Source organism: Phycodurus eques, chromosome 19 (assembly GCF_024500275.1).
Source record: "Phycodurus eques isolate BA_2022a chromosome 19, UOR_Pequ_1.1, whole genome shotgun sequence".
NCBI classification, from domain to species: domain Eukaryota; kingdom Metazoa; phylum Chordata; class Actinopteri; order Syngnathiformes; family Syngnathidae; genus Phycodurus; species Phycodurus eques.
The window spans coordinates 18,115,399-18,130,463 of record NC_084543.1 but is presented as its reverse complement, the minus strand read 5'-3'; the positions used below and the strand labels follow the sequence as shown (position 1 = coordinate 18,130,463).

The 15,065-nt window shown below is 48.7% G+C and overlaps 1 protein-coding gene across 2 annotated transcripts; it reads left to right on the top strand.

Annotated features, from left to right (window-relative positions):
- Positions 1-3,781: 3,781 nt before the first annotated feature.
- On the top strand, positions 3,782-8,479 carry hhex (hematopoietically expressed homeobox). 2 transcript variants are annotated; one of them, XM_061706317.1, is made up of 4 exons: positions 3,805-4,224; positions 7,604-7,782; positions 7,882-7,932; positions 8,015-8,479. In XM_061706317.1, exons 1-4 carry the CDS (start codon positions 3,888-3,890, stop codon positions 8,204-8,206), a joined length of 759 nt encoding a protein of 252 aa, XP_061562301.1. In that variant the 5' UTR covers positions 3,805-3,887; the 3' UTR covers positions 8,207-8,479. The 2 variants fall into 2 exon arrangements, with proteins under 2 accessions (XP_061562302.1, XP_061562301.1); XM_061706318.1 differs by having other exon boundaries at positions 3,782-4,224; positions 7,882-8,479.
- The last annotated feature ends 6,586 nt before the right edge of the window (positions 8,480-15,065 follow it).

The window sequence follows — 15,065 nt, the reverse complement described above, 5'->3', positions numbered from 1 at the left end:
AACAACGAAATCTACAATTCTGTTCCCCCCCCTGTAATATCTTCAATCAACCAACCACGCATGTTTTTTGGGATGTGGGAGAAAACCCACGCAGGCACGGGGAGGACTTGCAAACTCCACACAGGCGGGACCGGGGATTGAACCCCGGTACCCAGAACTGTGAAGCAGATTTGCTAACCAGTCGCTGATATATATATATATTTTTTTTAAACTAAAAGAGACATTTGGTTTGCTGGTAGTCCAAGGAATGCCTGAAATGCTTCATTCACCTGAGGATAGAAATAGATTGTCTTGTGTAGATCTCGTGGTTCTTCTATCTACGGTGTATATACCGAACATATCGATAGCTATAGGAAGGGGGGGCCTGTGCTCATCAAGCTCCACGTTTGATGGTTGTCATAGGGTGTTCTGAGTTGGGATTTGTACGGTCCCGCACCGAGCACCCGTTTCCCCTTCGCGACCCTGCCAGGGGCAGAAATCCCACCGCCATGTCATTTGGTTCCGTATTGCGTTGCGTTGCATCCGTCGCACCCACGCAAAGAGCTGAGGGCTCCTCGTACAGTATGATGCTCACCTAATGAACGACTTTGGATGCACCGATGGTGTATTCGAAGCACGCCGACGACAATGCTGATGCGTGCGTAATTGTATCACTCTTTCAATTTGCAATTGGCTCCGGGAGTCCGAGTCGTCAATGTCAGCGCGACTGATGGAATCACAGCTTTGTTTGTTCCATTGTGTTTTCATCTATCAGGCAAAAGGAAGTGAGAAGGACTGAAGTCCTTGTCATGAGTGATGCAGTGCAAAGTATGGCGCATCTCAACCCTTGCATGCACGACCTACCGAGACCGACGCTCTTCCACGAGTGGGGTCAAAAAATGACTCCAATTCAAATCAATGCGTTTTGGCAATAAACTAAGGACATTTCTCTCATTTGGGTTAGATGATATATTTTGTTCATTTTTCACATGTACAACCCCAATCCCAATGTAGTTGGGACGTTGTGTGAAACGGAAATAAAAACAGAATCCAATGATTTGCAAATCACGTTCAACCGATATTTAATCGAATCCACTCCAAAGACAAGATATAAAATGTTCAAACTGATCAACTTGATTGTATTTAGCAAATAATCATGAACTTTGAGTTTGATGGCTGCAACACGTTCCCAAGAAAGTTGGGACAGGCTCATGTTTACCGCTGTGTTGCATCACCTTTTCTTTGAACAACTTTCAATAAATGTTTGGGAACTGAGGACACGAATTGTTGAAGCGTTGTCGGTGGAATTCTTTCCCATTCTTGCTCGATGTACAGCTTCAGCCGTTCAACAGTCCGGGGTCTCCGTTGTCGTATTTTACGCCTCGTAATGCGCCACACGTTTTCAACGGGAGACGGGTCTGGACCGCAGGCATGCCAGTCTCGTACCCGCACTCTTTTACGACAAAGCCACGCTGTTGTAACACGTGCGGAATGTGTTTTGGCACCGTCTTGCTGAAATAAGCATGGACGTCCATAAAAAAAGACGTTGCTTGGATGGCAGCATATGTTTCTCCAACACCTGTATGTACCTTTCAGCATTAATGGTGCCTTGTTACCCATGCCATTGACACTAACACAGCCCCATACCATCGCAGATGCTGGCTTTTGAACTTAGCGTCCATCACAGTCCGGATGGTTCTTTTCCTCTTTGGCCCGGGGGACACGACGTCCACAATTTCCAAAAACAATTTGAAATGTGGACTCGCCGGACTACGGAACACTTTTCCACTTTGCATCGGTCCATCTTAGATGCGCTTGGGCCCAGAGAAGTCGGCTGCGTTTATGGGTGCTGTTGATAAATGGCTTTTGCTTTGCATAGTAGAGTTTTAAGTGTCACTTCCGGATGGAGCGCCGAACTGTATTGACTGACATTGGTTTTCTGAAGTGTTCCTGAGCCCACGCGGCGTTATCCTTTACACATTGATGTCGTTTTTGATGCAGTGCCGCCTGAGGGATCAAAGGTCACGGGCGTTCAATGTTGGTTTTCGGCCTCGCCGCTTCCATGCAGTGATTTCTCCAGATTCTCTGAACCTTTTGATGATGATATGGACCATAGATGATGAAATCCTTGCACTTGTACGTTGAGGAACATTGTCCTTAAACTGTTGGACTATTTTCTCACGCACTTGTTCACAAAGAGGTGAACCTCGCCCCGTCTTTGCTTGTGAATGACGGAGCAGTTCAGGGCACCTCCTTTTCTAGCCAATCATGGCCCCCACCTGTTCCCAATGAGCCTGTTCACCTGTGGGATGTTCCAAACAGGTGTTTGATGAGCATTCCTCAACTTTCGCAGTCTTTTTTGCCAACTGTCCAAGTTTTTTTGGGGAACGTGTTGCAGCCATAAAATTCTAAGATTTTATGATTATTTGCTAGAAAGAAACTATGTTTATCAGCCATTGAACCCAAATTCAGCGCTGTGGACTTCTCTGGACCTGGAAGCCTTCATGACTGGAGCCACCGTCAGCTAACACGATACCGCGTCACCCACCTCAATACAATGCCGTTGGCTAACAACAAAGTAGGCTAATCTGATGGCACAATTCACACTCTTGATCCCACATTCTAATCTGTCAATGACAAATGAGCTCCTAAATGGAGATAATAGTTCCACGTACGCTGCTGTGTAAAAATGACCTCCTGAGCTGAGCTCGTTGCTGTTGTTCAATGCAAGCAGAAGCGCAGCCAGCACGTTCGCGGCGCCTATTGGAAAGTGATCAATGGTTTGGGATCAATGGGTCTGCAATTATTGTCCCAGTCCAAATATTAGCCGTTGGGCGCCGGCTTTCAAGTCTCCAAGGCCGTTGGCGTCCGCGTTTGCTCTCGGAATCCTCTTTATCTTAATTACGGCCGTTAGCGGCGCGCGTTTCTAAAGACGCCTCGGCGAAATCGATAAGCGAGCCCGTTCGCCAGACGATGAGGCGTGGAGCTTCCGCTCGTCCGGGATCCGACGACACGCGTCGACGCGACTGCGGCCTTCTCCATCATTGTCGGGCATCCATCTGCAGGCTGACCGCTGGCCGGCGGGCCTCGTGAGCGAATCGGTCGCCAGAATGTCCGCCGTATAGTTTATTTATTTGTTTTTAATGATATGATGCGTAGCGAAATATTTGCCTTTGTGGACTGTTTTGCTGCCTACTTCCCTGACATGGGGCCCGTGTCAACAGTGGAGATCTGTAATCATTACAAAATGCGTATGCCGATATCACGGCGGACGTATCGTCGTTATCGCACTGAAACTTCAAAAGAATTCAGCAGCGGACCAAGAGGTCACGAAACTGCCAATCGGAGGAACGGTCACAGGAATCGCCTCGGTGTTTATATCGTCGACTTTATTTGCTCGGCCGAGCGGTTTTCCTCCATTTTCGACAGGCGAATTGCAGCCCCGCCGCGTGTGCTGGAGCGATGGCGTCTATGGGGTCCGTAGGGGTCCGCGCCTTGAGGTCCCCGCAAAAAGGAGCATCAAAAGTCGTTCGTTTTCCGATATACGTCACTCAAACGTGCTAAACCGGCGCGGTGTTTTCGTTCCCGGCATTCCAACAACAATTAGTTAGTTTCACGCAGATTTTGCCATTATAAAGTAACATCATCGTGGTCAACTTCAGCAAGCGTGAAACACCGCAGCCCCCCCAAAATGTGCTCGGAACCTGTGGAGCCAACAGGCAATTTGTCGGTCGAGTGAGTGTCGTGTGAGCACTCGAGCCAATCACAAACGCCGGCTGCCCACCTGGAGGAAGTGCCTCGCTTGCGCGCCTCGCAGTCCGACAAAGCGTCCTTTTGGGGCGGATGTGCTGCAAAAGCCCGGAAAGCAGAAGGGAGCAGATTGCGGCTGCGAGAAGGCCAGCGCGACCATGAGCGTCCCCCTCGACGCGCCGACGGCCATCCAGCAAGCCCCCCCGACTCCCTTCTACATCCAAGACATCCTCGGGAGGACCGACGACCCCCCCGCCAGCTCGTCGTCGTCCATCCCGGCCGTCCCCGCGCCCACCTTCCCGTCCCCGAACTCCTCCTTCACGCACTTCGTGTCCCCGTACCGGACAGCCGTCTACGAACCGACGCCGATCCACCCGCACCGCGCGGCCGCGTACGCCTTCGGGGGCCCCGCGTACCCCTTCCAGCACCCGCACCCGCACCCCCAGCGCCCGCTGGGGGACTACGCCCATGCCCTGCTGAGACACCACCCTCTCGGTGAGTACCGAACAATGCGCGGAAGACGTCGGCGGTGCAACGGGAGCGAGCTGCTTGAAAGTCGCTCGACTTCCACGCGCTGCAAGTCGACACGCGCATCGCTCGCGCGTGATTTCCGAGGAGAATCCTCACGTCCTCTTGACTTTTTTGTTTTGGTTTTGGGTCTCCCCTCTCCTCGGCCGCCGCCGGCGTTGTGGTGCCGGAATCCGGACGATGCTCCGTTTCCGGCTGTTCGTCGCGCCGCTGTCCCACTTGACTTTTGCAGAGCGCATCCGTGCGCCATACTATAATGTTGCATCCGGCGTCCCTTAGTCGATGCGCAAAGGTGCACATTTGAGAGTAGGAGCTCTTATTGCGCGTCCGCCTGCCTCGGCGCCTTTGGTTCTCCGCGCGGGACAGAGACGAACCCGTTGCCGTGGACTTTTGTGTTTGCAGGGAAGGTTGGCGTGGGCGCGGGACGTCGCGCACTTCCAGCTTCCATCGCGACCCCCGCTGAGGCCGGGCGGTTGAGGGGCCACGTGCGGATCGACTTCAGCTCCGCGCATGGGCCGTTGCGAGTCGCTTCAGGCGGCTGCCGCGCAAATCTGTTGAATGTTTTCCGGCGCCGCTTCCTCCTCGGGAGCCCGCTGCACGCCGCTGATTATTCGCTCGACATCCTCAATTCAGACGCATTCAGGAAACACTCGGCCTCCGATAGCCCGGGATCCGTTTTTCACATCTCGTCGCACTTCCTCTGCTCGACTCGACTCCGCTGATGATTGCAAATGACCGGAAACGCGAATAGGAGCGTTTCCTTCCGAGTCGCCCAGAAGGACGCGGAGATTACGCAGATCGACAAACGCCGTCGTTATCGCGGGCCCCGAGTGTTCATTGTGACAGTCGTTCTCGTATCATTTCATCGATAACGGCTAAGACGCTCCCAAAAGCAAAGCAAACAAACTAACAAACAAAATCCACTTTAGCAATCTTCGAATGCCGCCTTGGTTTCGTGGGGGGGGGGGGGGGGGGGGGGAATGTCTCCCACGCTTAAAGTCCTACTTTCAAAAAGGCATTTAGCGTGATCGACAGTGCAAATTCATTCATTCATATCTCAGAAACGGCAGCTTTTAGTTCGCTGCCGGCTATTGTGTAAATGCAACATGGATGCCTCGTCCCGGCGCGTCGTCGCTCCGATGCCATTCACGGAAAAGACAACTGGAGAGACCAACGGGGGTGGAAATCGCGCGCGCACACACAAAAGGACATACAGAGGCATTTGTGTTATTTCTCGTGGAAAACAGAAATATATTGAGCACGAAGAGGGGGGAAATGGAAATATATTGACAATGAAGAGGGGGAAAATGGAAATATATTGAGAACTAAGAGGGGAAAAAAAGAAATAAATTGAGCATGAAGAGGGGGAAAAATGGAAATATATTAAGAATTAAGAGGGGGAAAAAAGAAATATATTGAGAATGAAGAGGGGGAAAATGGAAATATATTGAGAACTAAGAGGGGAAAAAAAGAAATAAATTGAGCATGAAGAGGGGGAAAAATGGAAATATATTAAGAATTAAGAGGGGAAAAAAAGAAATAAATTGAGAATGAAGAGGGGGAAAATGGAAATATATTGAGAATGAAGAGGGGGAAAATGGAAATATATTGAGAACTAAGAGGGGGAAAAAAGAAATAAATTGAGCATGAAGAGGGGGAAAATGGAAATATATTGAGAATGAAGAGGGGGAAAATGGAAATATATTGAGAACTAAGAGGGGAAAAAAAGAAATAAATTGAGCATGAAGAGGGGGAAAAATGGAAATATATTAAGAATTAAGAGGGGGAAAAAAGAAATAAATTGAGAATGAAGAGGGGGAAAATGGAAATATATTGAGAATGAAGAGGGGGAAATGGAAATATATTGAGAATTAAGAGGGGGAAAAAGAAATAAATTGAGAATGAAGAGGGGAAAAAATAGAAACATATTGAGCATCTTTAGAAAACTCCATTTGGGACGCATAACGATAAAGATATGTTGCATGACAAATATTTCTTTCGAATCACTTGTTGTTGTTCTTCGAACCAATTTTGACGGACAACAAGTGGCGATAGTGGCGAAGTCGAAAAGAATTGATTTTCAAACGGAAATTGAGCGGCCCATCATCTTCGCCGTTATTGATCCACTTTAGGAAAAGGACCCTGATCGTCTCGGATTTCGTTCAACACTTTTGGCTCATGTACAATAAGCGCAAAGCTTATCAATCAATCATCAATCAATAAGCGCAAAGCTTATTGTACTGCTGCAAAGCTGCGAAGCGCTCATTGGAGGAAATTCGTTTGAGCGACTCAACACTGTATTTGCGTCCCATTGCAAAAAAAAAAAAAAAGGGATTGTATTTTGATATTTCTTTTTGTATTTTTCATTTTGTCTCAAATTTTTTTTAAGGTTTGCACGAGAATATTTGTCATTGAAAATCGTAGCTGGGCTCGCGCTTAATTCCAAACGAGAGAGACCGACACGAAACCCAAACCCCCCCCCAAAAAAAAAACAACCCCTTTCGCCCGCAGTGGACCTTGATTGTGTAAATGAGAAGACGACGTGCGTGCGTGTGCGCGCGCCATCGCCCATCATCACACCGCCGCGCAGGAAACACGTGCAGCGGATATTTGGCCATAGTTTGGTCGCCGTCACGACCTTCCCGAAAAAAAAAAGAAAGCGTGCATGCGAGCACAAACTATTGTTCGGCCGGAAGGGAAAGCAGACTTGAAAGCGGCTTCAAATGCAAACCGGTCGGCAGTTCGCAGTCCGAAATGACGACTTGATCCTCACAATCGGAATCCGAGCACATCGCCGCCAATTAAAGCTTCCAAAATGCTCGCTCAAGAAAAAAATGTCAGCACGCCTTTCTTGAAGCCACCAATCCTGAAAGCTAAATTGCTCCTACGTGCTGATTCAATCTAGTTTTTATTTTTTTAATTTTTTTTTTGAAACAATCACCAATCATTAAACTCACATTTAACCGCTGGAATTGGCTAAAGGCGCAGGCGCGTTCAGAATTTTCCCCCCCAATCCAATTATCGCTCTTTGTAATTTTGTGTTTTCCTCTCCATTAGGAAAGCTTTTATTTCGTTACGTTTAATTGCAACTTTCTCGTGAGGCGTCCGTTTTCCATTGAACAAATGATCTTCACGTCGGAATGTGCCGAAAATTCGAACGAAAAGGACATTTATGAAAGAAGTATCGGGATTTTCAACATCAAAAAAAAACAACAACTTACAATTAACCACAAACGCACGCCGATGGGGGGGGGAAGATAGGCTGTGGGTGTAATCGGAGATGTGTCAGCAAATATTTGGAATTTCTTTCCACAGTGGATGAATATATTTCTGCCTTGTCCCAAAGGGAAACCGATGCTGTGGAGCCCCTTCATCCAGCGGCCCTTGCACAAACGGAAAGGGGGCCAGGTCCGCTTCTCCAACGACCAAACCGTCGAACTGGAGAAGAAATTCGAGACGCAGAAGTACCTCTCGCCTCCCGAGAGGAAAAGATTGGCCAAGGTGTTGCAGCTGAGCGAGCGACAGGTCAGCCGGCGCCAAACACGCGCAAACAAACAAACGAACAAACAAACAAACAAACAAACAAACATCTTGCAACGATCGAGCGGCTGTGGTGTTTTTCAGGTGAAAACCTGGTTCCAAAATCGACGGGCAAAGTGGCGGAGACTCAAACAGGTCGGTTGCGCCGCCTCCGCTCGCTTCGACGCGGCCGTGCCGTGCGGTCCTCATCGGGATGTTCCCTGTTTGAACGCGTCAGGAAAAGTCGGAGGACGACGTGACGGGGGGCGGCAAGGGCGGCAAGGGCGGCAAGGGCGACAAGGGCGACAAGGGCGCCGCGACCTCCGAGCGGGCGGAGCCGCGGCAGTCGGAATGGAGCCTTTCGGACGACGCCGACCCGGAGCTGGACATTGAGGATCGCGGCGACTTCGCGCTGAGCCGGCAGCTCTGAGCGCAAAATGGGGAAAAACACGTGTTGCCTTCTTATTCCGTAAACAACTGACATTCCGGGCCTCCCCAATTCCGTGCGAAATGCTTGCAAGTTAGAGCAGAAAATTGGCAAAGACCCCAAAAGGTCCATCGCTAGTTCTTGTTGTCTTTCCAGAACAGTGCCTTGCGAGTTTTCTATATATTATGCAGTTGGAAAGAGTGCTACTGTACATTCCTAGATTACAAATGTGTTTTGTATGTCATTTGAAGCGGACGTTTACCCAAAGAATCAGCGAAGGTCGAATAAACTCTTCATGTTGAAAACGGGACGCTTATTTGTGGGTTTTTCAAACGACGACGGCACTACGGCAATGGCGTTCGGGCCTCGTTTCGCGTTCCTCCTTGCGGCGATATTGGCGATTCTCGGCGCCGCCGCAGCGATGGGGCGTACGCGGAGCGAAGGACTGCACAATTGTACGCCGCCGGCCGTTGGGTTTCGGAAGTTCCGCTTCATTTGGGGTTTGGTGGCCGTTCGCCCTAACGTAGCGCAACCAAATGTGATAACCGACGGCGTATGCCAGGAAATAGCCCGCTAAATATCAGGCCGACGCGCGAACAAAAACATGACACGATACCATTTTCTTTTCTTCGCAATATCTGCGGGTTCGAATTGAAGGAGAATTTTGCCAAATCGGATGAGCAAAGTGTTTACGTCAGCGGTTGTCCCGTCACCACATTCAACTTCAAATATCTTATCACGGAGGCCTCATGCAAACACTGTGAGTGGGAGTTTTTCAGTAAGGAGATTAGGTTAATAATTGAGTGAGCTCTCAGAACAGCAGGGACAGATAGCAGGGCAACTGATTGATCATACACTAGTTGCTCAGATGATTGTTTTTAGCAGACAATTATAGCTGCTAAAAGGGAATGTCTGTCCAAATCCAAGTGGACTTTGACAGGATCTTTGGGGAATCAGAAGCCATTTTTGGACCGTGTGTGCTACTTTTGAGGTCATAATTGCATTTGCACAAAACATTTGGCGAGGTTCAGCGGCCTCGCCGCACACATGACTCGTCCAAATCCAACAGTATGCTCATTGATCTGGGCCACCGTCTTGTGTAATGCTTCACAAATTTCTCAGGGTAAAGTCAACAATTGGAGGATCAACACACACACACACACACACACACACACACACACACACGGCTGATGGGCGAGATGTTCAATAGATAGCCAGCGTGCATTCGCACAATACTTTGGGATAGTACAACACACTCAGATTAGATTCAGCACAGCAGTTGTGCCAAAAAATGACACAACTATCGACACCCCGAACTGGTCGCCGGTCAGTCGCGGGGCACGTACGGAGACAGAAAAGCATTTACGCCCGACCCACGCCGCCCCCGCGACAAAGTCAGGTGAATGGACCGCGACGCCATCGACGACTCTACTCTTCAATGCTCCACTTCAAAAAGGGATTGGGACAGGAACGCCTATTCAGTTTCAGATTGGGGCCAATGAAGACTCCCGGTGCATTCATTCAAGTTAGAGATGCGAGCAAGTACTTTGTGAAAACCAGAGAGCTGTCTATGGGTGGAAAAACAAGCAAGGGTAAGAGGAGATGGAAAATCAACCTGGACCATTGCACAAATGCAGGTCTTAACCAAAACATCTGCTTCGAACGCTTCCTCCGACGACACGATTTTAGCCTGCCGTTTTGTTGCCCGCTTGCGAGCCGTGTCGTCGTAAAAGTACGTGAACAACCCTCAAGCCCTCCTCGAATGGGCGGCCCGAAACGTCCCCGCCCGACCGCCAAACATTTTCCCCCATTTTGTTGTTGTTCCCCCCCACACAATCCGTTGACGCCATGCATCCGTGTTGTCGTCACCACGGTAACGGGCGCATCCGGTCGCGTTGGCCGTTGACACGTTTTCTGGTCCCGCCTCAAAGGGGAGTGTATGATTTGACAAGATAACGCCCAGTGACCATAAAAGACAGGATACGGTGGTATCGTAACAAATGTGGGGGTGTATTTTTGAAGAGCATTTTATTATTATTATTATTATTTTTTTTTAATAAAGCGCTATAAATGTGTTAAGTTTCATTCGTTCCGTAAACCTTGCATCTTTTGAAAAGGTCACGCGATACCCGGCACTTCATCTGACGGCGGCTATATTTAAGCATTGCGATGTTTATTCAACATTCTGACCAGGGATCAGTTCCTTTGGATTACCTCCTTAACGTGACAAAACCCTCACATGACCGCAGGACAGTCTCGGCACAGCACCAGTGACAAGCTACAAGCTGTGTGTGTGTGTGTGTGTGTGTGTGTGTGTCGGAGGACACAAGTTAATGTGTGGTTATATTTGAACGACCGAGGAATGCGTTGATTGTTGACCTTGGCCAAATGAAAGCCATTATCCCAACCCGACCTCCCTTCCACTGAGCTGATAAATTAATGAGAGAAGACAGTGTTTACATCGATATTCGTGTCGTCACCAGCCACAGAGGCGGCGGCGGCGGGGGGGGGAGAGGAGGAAACGCAGAGACGGAAAAGGGGAGAGACAAATATCAGTGGTATGTACTGACAATGAGACAGACACAAGCAGGAAGGTCAAATGAAAGGGGCTGGCGCTGTGCCGCCTTGGAACCGGGTTGGGCGGACCTCTGATTTCATCGAACAGACACCTCAGCGGTGGTCCTTAAACTGGGGTCCTCCGATCCCGAGGGGCTGCGCGAGCCGTAACTTAGGAGGCCACCAAATCATTTGCGATGAATTAGTATCGCTGTGTGAATCATTGACGGTCAGAGGTATCCAAACGTGTGTGCTGTTCCCTCTTGTGTGCGCACCTTCTGTTTTGCAGACTCGGTCGACACCAACAAGAAGTCGACGCGACGGTCGCCAGCCGAGCTCCTGTAATATTCGTTGTTTCCACAGAGCAGGCAAGCTACACGCCTGCGTGTATTGTTATATGCTCCGTTTTGTATTGTGTCACTCCCACATTTGTGTTAAAGTCGCAATTGAGGGAAGATTTAGAATTACAGCAACGGTGTTAATTTCCTTATTATCCTTATTCCTTATTACCTGTTAGCATGAGGCTAGTGGAATGATGGAAAACGAAACTATGTGGTCTGGGTGAACATGTCGGTGATTAAATATACAACGCATAGTTCTGTTTTGTGTTATGGATGACACTTTTACAGTGAATTTCAACTCGGAGTGAAAACTAAACAGGTGGAAGCAAACAGGCTGCCTTTTATTAGGGAGGGTAGAAGAACTACATACCTAATGTATATATGGGAGCTAGCGCGCCAATAAAAGCACAAAACACATTTTTCCACCCCCCATTAAAAGCTCTGATATCACAGATCATAAATGAGTTTTGAAATCAGAAGCCTGTAAAAAGATGTATTTCAACTATCCATCCATCCATCCATCCATCCATCCATTTTCTGAGCCGCTTCCCCTCACGCGGGTCGCGGGCGTGCCGGAGCCTATCCCAGCTATCATCGGCCAGGAGGCGGGGTACACCCTGAACCGGTCGCCAGTTTGACTTAGGAGTTTAGAGGCGCAAAAGATCGGTACGCACAACCACTAATATGTCACATCGATTGACAGCGAAAGGCAAAATCGCTTCCAGTCAAGAATGCTAACGAGGTCGTCACGCAGACACTTGGTCAACGAAGTTACGGCAGCCCGGGATCACGAATTCATGTCTTATCCTCGCAGGGCAGAGAAACTACAAGTTAAATTGGTTGTGAGCTGAATTGTGTTGAAACTGAGCAAACAGCGTCTCACGTGCTCCAAAGGCCGGCGCACACGTCCAGGCGACTTTCGGAGGACTTGTAATGATGACAAATGAGTGTTCCACGAAGGACACTGAGTCACACACTGCCATTCCCTCCGCCATTAACCTTCCGTTAATGCTCGACTGTCTGTTTTGAGCTAAATTCAGTGCGATACCGCGTGATTGAAAAGTAACTCCCGATTGTTAAGTACGTGTCATTGATTTCTGAACTATACTTCTCACAAGAAATGAACGTGAGAAGAAAGTTCATCGCGTGGAGTCGCGCTTCAAAGTGGATCCGGGCGCCAGCGTGAGCCACCCGGTTTTCGAGCCGCCTGGCAACCGCGTCAACTGATTTCACCAGGAACTCTCGTCATCGTCGCCCTTCAAGTTCTTCCAAAGTCGTTGGTTTGGTAGAATAATATTGAGGAAAATATATTACAGCACATAACCCTAACCCATTACAAGTATCACCCTGTATTTGTAATGTTTACTATTCAAAGTCACATGGCCCTGTGTGGAAAAGTAATGACGCCCCTTTTTAAATCAGTCAATTTGTGGCTAATCACAACATTTGGCTCATTATCACTGATCACACCCAAGACTGATTACCTCCAGATCTGTTCAATCAGAAATCACTGAAACCGAACCTGACGGACAAAATCAAGTCGGACAAAAGATCTAAAAAAGCTGCAACAAAATGACCAATGATCGAAAGAAATTCAAGAACAGTCAAGAAATAAAGTAATTGACATCCATCGGTCGGGAAAGGGTTACAAAGGCCATTTCGGAAGCTTTCGGATTCTAGCGAACCGTAGGGAGAGCCGTTATCCTCACATGCGGAAGACATGACGCGGAAATTAAAAGCCTTGCATGCTTGCTTTTTGGGGGATATCTTGCGTGTAGTGTGACTTATCAGCGACAACTCTCCGACAGCGCACCTCGATGTCGACCGATAGGATTGCGTATTGTGACTGGCGCTTCCCCCCCCCCCCGTGTTTGCCGCTGTCAACATATTTGCACGCCGTTGTCAACATTTGCTTACACGCATAAACCAATGGAAACCGAAGCGTCGGAGCACGATTCGAAAGAACACCTGCAGGCTTACGTGCAACCATTAGTGCTAGCCCTAGCTTGCTAGGCCACATAACGTTTCGTTGCCTGCTTTCGAGCCGTGTCGTATTCAAAGTACGCGAACATACCTCAAGCGATCCTTGAGTGACGACCACCGAACATTTTTCCTCATTTTGTTCTCCGCCGCCACATACACACACGATACATTGGCTGTTGTCGTCGCCATGGGAACAAGTCCATCCGGTCGCGATAAAGCCCAGCGATCGCAAAAGACGGGATGAGGCGGTATCGGAATACATGTCGCGGAGCGTCGCCGCTGTCTGACCGAGATACGGCAAGATTTGATGCCAGTATTCTGACATAGTGCCATCGGGAAAGAGCAACTTTGTCTGGTCGTCGGATCCAGGCGCTACACATTCGTGTCGCTTCAAAGGACATTGACTTGAATACTTACTTCAGGAAACATAAATAGTCATAGACCTTTGACTTAACCTACGATGCAACTGTGGAAAAACTGCGCCTAAAACAACCGCCGAAGCTGGTGCAGCAACATGCACACAAGGTCATTTCAAACAATGGGAAACATCAGAGGGCGGTGCAAGGGGACGTCGTCGCTGAGACCCATTCCTGGTGCAACTAAGGAGATGACACTCGCTGACTCACGGAGGCAATCATGTGTACTATTTACTTTTCAATTAGGCCATATCCAAATGGAAGATAGGGAGGTTTTAAAAGTATTCGCGTGCTACTTAAAGGAGTACAGGATTTTCTGCCTCACCTTCCAATTTAGTCCATTTGTACAATTAGCTGTTCAAACAACCCCCCCTCGTAAGCACACATAATGATAATAAATCTTATGGACTTGCAAATATCTAGCAAACATAAAGGTGGGTTAGGGTCGCAAGACTTGGTATTTTAGCAAAATAATCGACTTAGTGAGTTTATCGATGTTCGCGTACCATTGAAATCTTTAAATGTTCAATGTATTGAAAACAAAAAGATTGTAGTCATTTGTCTGCGGTAATGGGAGGAGAATCATCATCAAACACCCACAAATAGATGGTTATATATGTATTAGTATTTAACACGTCACCATTTTTCTCACCAAATATACTTCCAAAGGTGTTATTGACCTGGAAATGGCACCAGATGTTGCGAACAACCCGAGTAATCCACACATACAGAGAAAGTGTCAGGGTTTCTGTTATGAGTTGGACCCAAATGCAGAGGCGAGAAAATGGACGCTTCAAAAATGAACGTTTATTGGGCCACCGCCAGGTCGGAGGCGGACGACGGCCGGCGGGCGAGGAGGTTTTGTGGGCCGGTACTGGAGATGAGCAGGCTTGCGGGGAACGGGTCCGGTGGTCAGCGAGTGGCGGGAGATCAATGCAAGGCGGCTGGCAGGCTGGCACAAGAGCAAGAACGGGTTAGAACGGTTCTCAAAAGTCTCGAGGTCTCAGAATTGCTAGATGACAAACTCAAAGTAGGTAGTGGATAATCTGGCGGTGCGGCGGACTCCAGGGCCGTCTGCAATAGGGATGGGAAACAGCTGCTGAGGAACTCCAATGCACCGCACCTGCCATCCATCCATTGTCTGTAGCGCTTCTCCTCACTGGGGTCGCGGGCTGCTGCTGGAGCCCATCCCAGATACCGTCGGGCGGGAGGCGGGGTACGCCCTGAACCGGTCGCCAGCCAATCGCAGGGCACATAGAAACAAATAACCATTCGCACTCACATTCACACCTACGGGCAAGTCGGAGTCTTCAACGAACCTACCGTGCACGCTTTGGGGATGTGGCAGGGAAACCGCTTTGCCCGGAGAAAAGCCGCCCGGGCACGGGGGGAGAACCCGCAAACTCCACACAGGAACTGCGAGGCAGATGTCCGAACCAGTCTTCCACCGTTAATGACTATTATTATTCAATGTACATATGATACAATTATTATATTTATAATATCTGTGTTGTATTAAATTGTGTTTTGCGTGTTCAGGTGTATGTGTGTTTGTGTCTATAAAAC

Excerpts from the sequence above, each read along its gene's own strand:
- hhex (XM_061706318.1), top strand. The coding sequence starts at position 3,888 with ATGAGCGTCCCCCTCGACGCGCCGACGGCCATCCAGCAAGCCCCCCCG. Across the intron at positions 4,225-7,603 it reads GCTGAGACACCACCCTCTCG|GGAAACCGATGCTGTGGAGC; the intron begins GTGAGTACCGAA and ends CTTGTCCCAAAG. Across the intron at positions 7,783-7,881 it reads TGCAGCTGAGCGAGCGACAG|GTGAAAACCTGGTTCCAAAA; the intron begins GTCAGCCGGCGC and ends GGTGTTTTTCAG.